A 12,638-nucleotide genomic window follows, 5' to 3' on the forward strand; every position below is an offset into this window, starting at 1 on the left:
ATTGAAGTAGAACTGTATCAGCAGCGCCTGTGGCAGGTTGAACTTCCTCAACTGGCAAAGGAAGTACAACCTCTGCTGGGCCTTTTTCATAATGGATTTTATGTGGGTGTCCCACTTCAGGTTCTGTGAGATGGTAGAGCCCAGGAACCTGAATGACTCCACAGCTGCCACAGTGCTGTTCAGAATGGTGAGCGGGGTCAATGTTGGGGTGTTCCTCTTAAAGTCCACAATGATCTCCACTGTTTTGAGCGTGTTCAGCTCCAGGTTGTTTTGACTGCACCAGACAGCCAGCTGTTCAACCTCCCTTCTATATGCAGACTCATCATCATGCTGAATGAGGCCAATGACAGTAGTGTTGTCTGTAAAACTTCAGGAGCTTGACAGAGGGGTCCTTGGTGGTGCAGTCATTGGTGTAAAGGGAAAAGAGTAGTGGGGAGAGTCTCACTAACTGCTGCCTATCTGTCAGAAAGCTGGTGATCCATTGACAGACAGAGGTGGGAACAGAGAGCTGGTGTAGTTTAGTCGGGAGTATAGCTGGGATGATGGTGTTGAAAGCTGAACTGAAGTCCACAAAAATTATCCTTGCATATGTCCCTGGTCTGTATGCATGTTGCAGGATATGATGCAATCCCATGTTGACTGCATCATCCACAGACCTGTTTGCTCAATAAGCAAATTGAAGGGGATCTAGAAAGGGTCCAGTGATGTCCTTCAGGTGGGCCAACACCAGTCTCTCTTTATTTGTATTTAGCTTTAGTTATAAACAATAAAAGTCAGTATGAGGTCCCAGCCATGAATTAAAACATGACGTATGTTTTTTTAGGTGTACTTTGGTGACAAAATTGCTCCTATAAGTAAGCTAAATATGACAAAATCTCCTTTATTTTGGGATGTTTCAAATGTAAAAAATTATTCATAAATTTAGCTTGGGGACCTTGGGATGGGGGGGGGATCTACAAAAATTCTGTCATCATTTACTCGTCCTCATGTGGTTCCATACCCTTATGACCCATTTTTCTTTTTTCCATTGAACATGAATGTTCATTCATGTTAGCCTCAGTCACCATTCACTTCCAACATGTAGAAAAATTATAATCTAATCTAATCTAATGTTATTTATTTAACATATTCTATAAATGTATTTAGTTTTTTGTTTTTACTCAATGAAAGCTCACTTCATATACCCTTCGTTCAAAATCGCGTACTGTCGGAGTATGTACTGTATTTGATGAAGGATGCACTTTTCGGTCAGTAAAACAGAGCGTTCTTCAGGTATGTAGGTGAGATTCGTACATACTTCATCGGTGGGCATGGATAACAACCACGGAAATAACCTACTCTGGTTTTGTTAAACAAGTACCATTTAAGCAAAGAACAGCTTTCATGGTATATACATGTATATCACTTACAGTTGAAAAGAATCGCCCGACTTGCTGTTCACCACCATTCTTTAAATCCAGCGTTTTGAACATGACGTCGCCTAAACTCCCGAGGGATTATGAGATTGTGAAGTGTCCAGTCGAAACGTACTTCAGAATCTCGCCGGAAATATTACGTTTTTTCAGTATTTCTCGTTTACTTTTTTATGAATACCGAGGACTCAGACATCCTACTCTATTGGCATACTGCGGCAACACATTACGTGCATTTGAAACATCACTTTCCATCAACTGTTAAACAGGCTTCTATGTAGTAAAAAAAAATAAAAAAACCTTAAGTGTTTAATTTGGGACGATACTACTCTTTAAAAATTCATACACTTAATTACTGAGTGCATAGTGTAGTGCGTCATTTGGGACACCACTAGAAAGTTGTCTTCCTCCAGGGGGCGCAGGGCAGAATAGAAAGCCAAATCCTCCTTTAAGAACCATTCAAACCAGGACATTTTTTGTTTTATTGGTGACTGGTGAGTATAATCTACATTACCTGACATTCAGATGGAAATCTGCATCAGGAAACTAGTAATCAGAAACAACTGTGATTGGCCCATCCTGACCAGCGTTGTGAAAATTACCAGGAACCGAGTGAACTTCAATAGCAGTCTGGACAATAATTTACACCTGAGAAGTGACATTAAGAAAGTTTAATAGGCATTGCATTGACAAAAGAAAGTGAAGATTTTAAATATGGGATTTATTAGTGCACAAAATCAAATAAATTATTTACTCAGTAAATATTTAGGCCTAGTTACTGACTTTCAATTACAGTTTTTTACTTTTAAGTACATTGCATGGATTACGCATTTCTAAAATAGTATTTTATGAAGACCACATTTAAAACATGAACTATGTTAATATGTCGGCCTACTTCTGTTTTTCTGTGACAGTTGTAAAAGTTAAAGTACTTACTGTTCATGATGAGGGGAAAACTATCCAAAATGCTTTGAAACCTGCAGTCTTTGACCTCTGAGACTTCCATATGGTATCCATTAAGGCTGCATTCAAACCATACTTTCCTCACAAGCCCTTTGGGTGAATAATATGGGGCTGAAGAACACTGTTGTCTGTTTCGTGTTTCCTGTAGTGCTTCACAGCTGATTTAATCACTGTGTGACTTGATTTTATTTTTTTTATTTTTTTGTGATTTGATAGTTAATCCCAGCTCTGAGATTATATTTGCGTTCGGAGGTCATTTAATCAGATGCATAAAACTCTCACAATATCTCATTATGGAGGACAGCAGAGTAGGTGCATTAATACAGAACAGTGATTAAAACTGACTGAAACTACCTGTGTATTAAACGGTTTTAATGCACACATTCCAACCAATCAGAATCGAGTATTTGAACAGACCATGGTATAATATAATATAATTGTGGCATGGGGGGCATGGTCATGTGTCGGTCTGCGGGCCTCCCGTTCAGTGGGCGGCCCGCCTGTTGCCCCTACTCTCCGGGGAGGCGAAGCTAGCAGCACAACAACTCCCCACCGCCAGCCTCCTGGACTACAGTCACCTGAAGAAAGCCATCCAGCAACGGGTCGGTCAGACCCCGGAGCAGAGTCGGCAGCTTTTCCGCTCTGAGCTTCGGGAAGGACGGCCGCCTGTTCGCGTTTGTGCAGCAGCTCCTTGACGCCTGCCAGAAGTGGTTGCTGGTGGGGGGACCCCACGGCGTCATGGAAGTCATTGATCTGGTGGTACTGGAGCAATTTGTCTCCCAATTTCCCCGAGGCATGTCTGAGTGGGTCCAGTGCCACCGCCCGGCGTTGCTGGAGGAAGCCGTTCGGCTGGCAGAGGACTACATGGCGGCATTCCCAGGAGGCGGCGAAGCAGTGTTGTCTTCTCTCTCTCCACTCTCTTCTCTCTCTCCACCCCCTGTCTCTCATGTTTCCCCTCCCTCCCGTCCCCCTCAGTCCCGCCCAGTCCCGACTCCTCGGAGGTGGGGAGGAGCCCCGCCTAAACCCCACCCCTGGTCCAGAGGACCCTTCCCCTTGTCTGTCCCACCTACTCCCCCTGTCTCCCTCCACTATCCCCCCCCCCCCAGGTTGGCGAATCTGCCCCCACGAGTGTGGAAGGAAGACCTGGGCCGGTCTGCTGGTGCTGTGGGGAAACCGGACACAGCAAGGAGCGGTGTCCAGTGATGGAGGTGGGGACACTTGTCCGGATCCCCGACACTCCACAGGCTGCCCCTGATCGGGCAGGGGCATATTGGATACCGGTAAGAGTAAAAGGGGATACACATCAAGCTTTAGTGGATACAGGTTGTTTTCAAACCTCGATCCACCAACGCTTGGTGCAAGGCGGGGCATTGGATAAAAATAAACGGGTGAAGGTGAGGTGTGTGCATGGTGACATTCACAAGTATCCGGTGGTTACCATTGAGATACAATTCAGGGGAAAAAGGCATAGAGTCGAGGCTGTGGTTAATCCCCGCCTCACCCATCCACTAATTCTGGGAACCAATTGGCTCGGTTTTAAAAATCTATTGAGGGTAATGTGTGTGGATGGGTCCTGCAAAGTAGTGGGGCAGGGTGTGGCGCGTGATACTATGGCTGGTGAGGCAGTGCCAGGGCCGACAACATCGGCTCCGCGTCAGGATGATGCAGACGAGGGAGTCCCCGTTCTCAGGGGCTTCCCTGAGGGGGATTTCCCTCTGGAGCAGTCACGTGACGAGTCCCTCAAGCACACCTTTGACCAAGTGTATGGGCGCCGGCCGTCGGAGATCTCTATTATGAGGTTAGGCGAACAGACAGGGGTGGGGCATGTCAAACCTACCACCTCAACCTCCTTAAATCATGGAGGGAGGTGGTACCTATAGCCTTGGCAATGGTAGTTCCAGAGAGGGCAGAGCTCGGGCCGGAGGTATCTCCCAAATCAATTCATTCACCCCAGTCCCTTGCGGAGATCACCTCTCACTGTCTCAGCTTACAGATATTTCCAGGTTGCAAGCGGAATTCGCGGACGTGTTTTCACCCCTACCCAGTCGCACAAACCTCATAGAGCACCATATCGAGATGACGTTGGTTCGTAGCCGCACCTATCGTCTTCCTGAACACAAGAAAAAGGTTGTACAGGAAGAATTAGAGGCAATGCTCGAAATGGGCGTAATACAAGAGTCGCACAGCAATTGGGCCAGCCCGGTAGTTCTGGTACGGAAGAGCAACGGCGCAGTCCGCTTCTGTGTTGACTACCGGAAAGTGAACGCGGTGTCCAAATTTGACGCTTATCCAATGCCTCGAATTGATGAATTACTCGATCGATTGGGTGCGGCTCAATTTTACTAAACGCTGGACTGAACGATTATTGGCAGATCCCTTTAACTCCAATGTCCTGAGAAAAGATGGCTTTTTCCACACCGTTCGGATTACACCAATTTGTGACACATCCGTTCGGTTTGTTCGGAGCCCTGGCTATGTTTCAGCGCCTTATGGACAAGGTCCTCAGACCGCACACGGCATATGCTGCCGCATATTTAGATGACATCATCATCTATAGTAATGATTGGCAGCGGCATATGTAACATCTGAGGGCTGTTCTGAGAGCGCTGAGACAGGCGGGACTCACGGCCAACCCAAAGAATTGGTGCAATTGGGCGGGTGGAAGTTAGGTATCTGGGAGTCACGGGCAGGTGCGTCCACAGGTTGACAAAACCGCAGCGATCGCAGCCTGCCCGGCGCCCAAGACCAAAAAGGGGGTAAGGCATTTTTTGGGGCTGGCTGGCTACTACCGAAGGTTTGTGCCTAGTTATTCTGATGTCACCAGCCCACTGACTAACCTTACTAAAAAGGGGGCTCCCGATCCGGTCCAGTGGACAGAGTCATGCCAACAGGCCTTCCTTAAGGTAAAGTCCGCACTGTGTGGGGGGCAGTTTTTACATGCACCTGATTTCTCTATTTTGCAGACTGATGCATCTGAGAGGGGGCTGGGCGCGGTGTTCTCGCAGGAGGTGGGGGGAGGAACGACCGGTGCTATTTATTAGTCGCTAGCTCTCCTTCAGGGAGACAAAATATAGTACCATTGAGAAGGATTGTCTTGCGATTAAGTGGGCTGTTCTTACCCTCCGCTACTACATGCTGGGGCGGTCCTTCAGCCTCTGTTCTGATCACGCTCCTCTGCAGTGGCTCCACCGCATGAAGGATACTAACGCACGGATCACCAGTTGGTATCTGGCTCTCCAGCCCTTTAAGTTCAAGGTGATCCACAGACCGGGGGCGCAGATGGTTGTGGCTGACTTTCTCTCCAGAATTGGGGGGGCAGGCTGGATGTTACCATGGCCTCAGTCAGCGGTGGGGGCATGTGGCATGGGGGCGTGGTCATGTGTCGGTCTGCGGGAGAGGGAGAACGGTAAGGCTCGTCACCTGGCTCATAAATGTCTCTAACACCTGTCTCTCATTATAGTGATGGTAGAGGGAGACTTAAAAGACATGCCAGAGCATCAGAGGAGGGAGAGTGACCAGCGAGTTAAAACACAGAGAGAAAGAGTTTTTGTTATTTATTCTGTTTTGACGGTAACCATCAACTTTGGACTATTTATTTATTAAAAAGGAATTGACCTTGAACCTGCTTCGTTGTCTCCCGACTCCTCCATTGCACACAGACCAAGATCCTTTTACAATAATATAATATAATATAATATAATATAATATAATATAATATAATATAATATAAAATAGTCCAGGGTGCCTAACCCTAACATAAAGACTTAAAACTGTGACATGTATGGTCTAAGAAATATTAAAGAAATACTTGTGTTTATTCCAGTGTACAAAATTAATTGGTTGAATCTCAGGAGGAGATCTAATTCTGTGGCATCATGTTAAGCTTTTATTAGTTGGGCAGCTGGTCAGAGTGCTCTGTATTGGCTGAGGGTGATACTGCCCTCCATCTCTGTGATTTATTTGACTTGAGAAAGGACCACCAGATGCAAAATCATATCATGGCATCAGTAAAAAGTAAGTACACTTGAATGTTTTTGCTATGGCATGTTACATATTGAACATGCATTCAGTCTTGCACTGACTTAAAAATAGATGTAGCAAGGTGAATGTACTTGATGTTATTATGTCTAAAAATTGTTACATTTTCATAGATGTTCCGAAGTAAATTTTCCTTTGAAATTTATTGTAACACTTTAAAATAACTTTCAGTAATAATGCTTAACAGGTCATTAATTATATTATAAAATTCAATGATTAATTTAAATTGCAGTACACTTTGATTCATATATATTCAGATTTAATTGCATATTAACTATTGATCTGTCATGGATTTCTTATTCATGCCAGATATTATACAATGTCACCAAATTTGTGCCTAGAATATTATCATCAGCTTTAAGTCAAAGACATTTAATGTATTAATTGTTCTCTACAGAATATAAAATTGCATGCTGATTCGATTCTTAGTATGTCGATTCATGAAAATGTCTTGAGCTGTAGAAGAAAGCAACCCGAGCTCTTCAAATCTGAAACTGCACGAAAGACGCAGAAAGACAGTTCGTTCCATCTTCGAGTCATCTTTTTGGACGATAGTGAGCATGTGTTTGAAATGGAGGTGAGATATTTATGCTTTTACCAAAGTTCCCACCGTGATGTTTTAAAGACAGCTTTAAAATAGCCATTTTATCAGTAATATGAAAACACGTGCAGGCTGACGCCATTATTTCTTCTTTTTTATGCCACATGTGCTGAGCGGCATTAACTGCGTTTTTTGAGAGGGATGTTGGACAATAAGACGTGAATGTGTAGGGGGGAGGGTGTGGGGGTCTTTTCATTGAGTGGTCCAGTTTGTCTTAAGGGTATATGGGAGAAAATGTATGGCAGCGTCCCAATTTTTGTGTTTCACCAAAATTCATTTTTGTCATCTGTAGAGGACATTTCTCTGAAACCATACACGCAACAGTCCTGGTGCATCTTAATGAGTATATCTTGGGCTTTTCAGAGACACCCATGTGTCCTCTGTAGGAGACAGCAGGATGTACTGCATATGGGGAGATACTACAGGTGAATAGGGTAAAAAATGTATCTTTGAAATATGAGATATTCCTGTAAAACTTTAAGTGTTACTCTCAGTTTCCATTTTTTTTTATTCCAAGTTGCTCAAAAACATGCTAATATAAGAAAGTTTTCAACAGTGTGTTGGCGGCGCAGCTTGTCTGCAAATTATTGTTTGATCTCAACATAATTTTGTGAGAAAAAATTTAGCTACATGTTTCATTGTCCGTCATATATTACAATGAATTAAGTAAAAATACAAATTTGCAAGTATATTATTGGGTACATCAATAATAATTAATTTAATGAATTTGCAATGTAAGCATCATACACTGAAAAACAAATCCGTTGGTTTAACTTGTGGTTCCACACAATGAAAATGAGTTTCTTAAAATGCTCTGTGTAGCAAAAACCTTAATGAATTGAGTAACTTAAATTTGATTTGTCCAATTAACTCCATAGAACCTTGCAGATAACTGTTAGCTAGCAACAATATGTCTTTGCATATTATTTATCTATTTTTCTTCTAAGGGTTTACTAATCCCCACTCAGTCATTATACTGATGATCTCTCAGCATTTGCTTCATGATTAAAGTAATACATTTCAGTCAACCTCACCATTAGCTCCACTCTTGTCCACAATGTTAATCTCCAAAAAAATCCAACATGACAGAAACTCCTCTAAATCCCACTGTAACAGAACATTAAACACTAACAAGTCTCCTACTTGTTTCATTTTGCACAGAAATACATTAAAATAGCACCTAATTTCAAAATGTACTCCCTAATATCAGTCCCATAAAAAGCATGCTGTGAAATATAAATCCCCAACCCGGTTTCAGCAATACATTGATGCAACAAAAATTATTCACGTAGTCCCAACACAATTGAGATAAGTAAACATGATGGATTGTATACAATTAAATTAAGTTGAGATCAAATGCTGAAGAATTGTGTTGCATCAGCTCATTTTAATTAAGTTAACTGAGCAAGCAGTAAAAATCACGTTGAGTGAACACCATCCAGTAAAATTATGTATCCATTTGAAAGTTTTATAGCAATGTAATTATATCACTTTTTGATGAATGTGTTGAATTTCACTTGGACTTTACACAATATAATTATGTTCTCATCTCAAACATAAATGTATTAAGTTGATTTGAAGTGTACTGGTCTAGTATTTTCAATAGAGCTGCTTTCTAAATTATGTAAACATTGTCGTGGTACAATATGCATGTTATCATGGGTCAGACTTACAATGCACCACCCAGTTTTATACATTCTGTATCTCTGTACACCAAGGGATCCTTGGCCTGAATGAGGTTGAAGACCCCTAAATTAAACACCATCACTGTGTATATAAGATTGGGAACACCTATTTTTACCCATGTTTACACAACTTGTGTAAGAAACTAGCAAGTAAATATTATTCAAACAAATCATTTTGTAATATTTGAGAAACTATGTGCAAAATTTGGTTTGCGTATGTTTAGTGGAAGTTTAGATTTCCGTGCTGAAAAAAAACAAAAAACAGTTGCTTACATGCACAATCTTACATGGATTATGCTTAATAAGAAAACTGAACAGAAATTGAAGACAAAATGCACCGCTAGTGTTGGTGTGGATGTGCTTTTTTTGTGCAGATGACCCGGGTTCAATTCTGCTTTTTGTGCCAAATTTTCCCATCCTGTTTCCTGTCTCCACTCTTAATGTTTCCTTTAATACTACTTATAATAATAAATAAAAATATAGCTGAAAGCAGCGATGATGGGCCCAAGCACCATGGGTCCATTTCCACCCAATGGCTTTTGGAAAACAATGCAAGGTGGACACATGCATTTGACATTATTCTAAACAATTTTGAAGCAATTTGGGTAAATACTTTTTTAAAGTCTGTTGTAAGAGCCACACTTCCTGCTGCCAGGTGGTGGCGCTATGACCATGTCCCAAAATATTCACATCCATGTGATTAACCCCCAAGACTAAACATACATCTGAATTTTGATCTTAATCACACATTGCACACAGAAGATATTAGACACTTCCTGTTTCCCATTTTCGCAATTAATTTAATGCCTCGCCATGGCAACACTGTTGGATATATCAAAAATCTGTTCACAATTTAGCATCTTCAGTGTCTTGGTATAATGTTGTCTAAATGTGATGACAGACTCATAAATCTCCTAGGAGGTGTATTTAAAAGTTCAGAGACTGCAATATAAAAAAAAATAATCCAAAATGGCCGACTTCCTGTTGGGCAGACCTAATGACTATAATTATGAAAGTTGTCTGGCTTGATGAGAACTATGTATGTACCAATTTTGATGACTGTAGGTGAAAATGGGGGTGCTACAGAGGCAGTCTTACATGCCCATTTTAAACCTGTTAACTGTCACTGGCCAACAGGTGGGCCGTATGAGTGTGGCTTAAAAACAAATGCTTTATTTTATATCAAAAACTTCATCAGTGTTCACATACTTGGTATCAAATTAAATTTTAAAACTCAACTTTCATCTTCTGCAGTCTATTTTGCAATTAGAACATTACAGTTAAAAACATGTTTTAAAAGAGTGCATTTTTAAAACAGGCGACATGTGAGCAACAGTAGTCTACTTATGTTTCATGTTCTCTGCTTATGATCCAATCCAATGACTGAAGAAAATACAGCATGCATTTGATTAGGCTTGTTTGATATAAAAACTGCATGCATTTCATTAGGCTTGTTTGAAGAAAAAACAGCATGCATTTCATTAGGCTCGTTTGAGATGAGCAAGTTCTGCGCAGAACCAATCACCAGTGATCACTGACAGGTGCATGCTGGTTAGAAATCTGTCCGACTTGCTGTGATATCATGACCACGTATGTCAAAAATACTCCCGTGGGGTCACGTGACGCCATGCAAGGAGCAGACATGTGAGCGACGAGCTCTGCGCACTTTGCTAAATTTTTTATTATTTTCATGTTATAATCTGGTGAATTTGATACACCCAGTTACACATTTGCTCTTTGATGCAAAACATGGCAAAGAAGTAAAAATCCTCGGGCTCTGGAGACATTAAAAGACACTTACATGTTCAGGATGAAAGCCCCGACAGACCTACAGACCGGGGACTCGATTTGGATGGTGCGGTGGGAGAGGTGATCCAGTGTCAGTTGTCCAACATGTTGGTGATGTTGACGATGGTTCTTGCTGACTTGGAGGATCTCGCTGTAATACATCGATCGATTATGGCGATGGAAATAAAATTCTCTGAGCTAGTCACAAGAGTGACTGATGTTGAAAAACGAATCGCTTTTCTGGAATCTTCGGAGAGGGAATTAACCGCTAATCCGCCCACGACCAAAGTTGATTTGGAACATCTCCTTGACAAAATTGAAGATCTTGAGAATAGAAGCCGCAGGAATAATGTTCGAATTGTTGGAATTCCTGAGCACGAGGAGGGCAGAGATATGGTGAATTTCCTAGACGAGTTTTTCCCGAGTCTGCTTGACATAACAGGCCACAAGCTGGAAATTGAGCGAGCTCACAGAGTCCCGGCTCGGAGATCTGCTGAGGAGACAGACCCCGAACAATTCTGGCCAGATTTCTGAGATCATCCGATAAAGATCTTGTGTTGTGCCAGGCGAGGAGCAAAGGGAAACTTTCTTGGAAGAACCATAATATTTTCTTCTTCCCGGACTTTGCGAGTTCGACAAGAGAGAAACGCGATCGGTTCAAGGAATGCAAGAAACTCTTACATCAGAAAAAGATCTCGTTTGCTCTAATGTTTCTGGCCAAACTGAGAATAGAAACGAAAAATGGTCGCAAAGTATTTACATGTCCAAGTCAGGCAATGTCTTTTATTGAATCAATGTCTGAGTAAACCAGTGGATATTTCTCATGTGAGTGGGTCGACTCACTGTACTTACCCTTGAGGAAGCTGGGCGACATTTTGGTTTTTTTGCATTGGCTCCACCGTGCGGCTGGAGCTTGTTTTGTGAATTACACTTTTCCTTAAAGAAACTTTTGCATTGAAGTTCCTGGACAGATTGAGGATAGACACTACGGATGACCGCAAAATATCTACATGCTCACACAAAGGATGTCTTTTATAAAGTTGACGGATTGTGTAAGTCATGGTATGTAGTTTTGTGCGGCCTCCGAGTGAATTGACTTGATCACCAGGGGAACCGGGATGCCGATTTTGTTTCTTTTTGTGTTGGCTCCGCCTAGCGGCTGGAGCTTGTTCTATTGAATAACACTCCTTTGGAACAGCTGTGGATTAATCTGTTTGTTCTTTGTGCTTATTCCTCCTGCTGGCTGTAGTTTGTTTTGAGTTTTTTTTACGGGACACTGAATGAATACGTCATCCATTGAACTCATAACAACTGGCTCACTGATCATTTGTTTGTCTGTCCGAGGAATCTGAACAGTTTTATATCAGTTGGAATTTGTTTTGTGGAAGATCACATCTTTGAGACAGTTCTGTGAATGAATCTACACATTCTTTGTGTTCATTCTTCCTATTTGCTGGGGTTTATTTTACAAAGTATTTTCTGTTATGTAATTTTGCCTCACAAATTTGTGAGGCAAAATTGAGCAATCCGATGGCAAAGTTGTCGTGGGGGCTCGTGGGCATTCATGAACCTTTTGAGTTTAGAGGGATTGTTGCCGGTTGGCGCTCTCGTGTGCGGGGTTAATGCGCATGTTTTTCTTTTTTCTGTTTGTTTTGTTCGGGTGAAGTTCGGGGTTTGATTGTTTCACTAATGGGGAATGTGGTCTGTATATTTTGTTTTTAACACACAGTTTATTTATGTCAGTTGTTAATATGAGTGTACTATCTCTCTCCACATGGAATGTAAATGGGTTGGGGCACCCCATAAAAAGAAGAAGGTTATTACTTTTCTTAAACGTAAGAAATATGATATTGTGTTTCTTCAAGAAACACATCTCTCCCCGCAGGAAGCTGAAAAATTTGGGAAGATATGGGGTGGACATGTTTTCTTTAGTGCTGGCTCAAGTAAGAGCAAGGGAGTCATTATATTGGTAAATAAACATCTACAATTCAAATGTCTCAAACAGACTAAAGATAAATTAGGGAGAGTCATTATTGTTTTAGCTGAAATTCAAGGGCAAAGGTTGATTTTGGCTAATATTTACGCACCTAACACTGATGATCAGGGCTTTTTATAGATCTTGAAGGGATGCTGCAAGCCGCTGGCACCCCT

General features: G+C 41.9%; 1 protein-coding gene across 1 annotated transcript in view; it reads left to right on the forward strand.

Moving 5' to 3' along the window:
- Positions 1 to 6,843: 6,843 nt before the first annotated feature.
- LOC127430512 (FERM domain-containing protein 7-like) overlaps positions 6,844 to 12,638 on the forward strand; it is a 28,886-nt gene continuing 23,091 nt past the window's right edge. Inside the window, 1 exon segment of the mRNA XM_051680342.1 lies at positions 6,844 to 6,990. Coding sequence (XP_051536302.1) covers positions 6,844 to 6,990 — 147 coding nt within the window.

The sequence above is a fragment of the Myxocyprinus asiaticus genome, chromosome 40 (genome assembly GCF_019703515.2).
Source record: "Myxocyprinus asiaticus isolate MX2 ecotype Aquarium Trade chromosome 40, UBuf_Myxa_2, whole genome shotgun sequence".
NCBI classification, from domain to species: Eukaryota; Metazoa; Chordata; class Actinopteri; order Cypriniformes; family Catostomidae; genus Myxocyprinus; species Myxocyprinus asiaticus.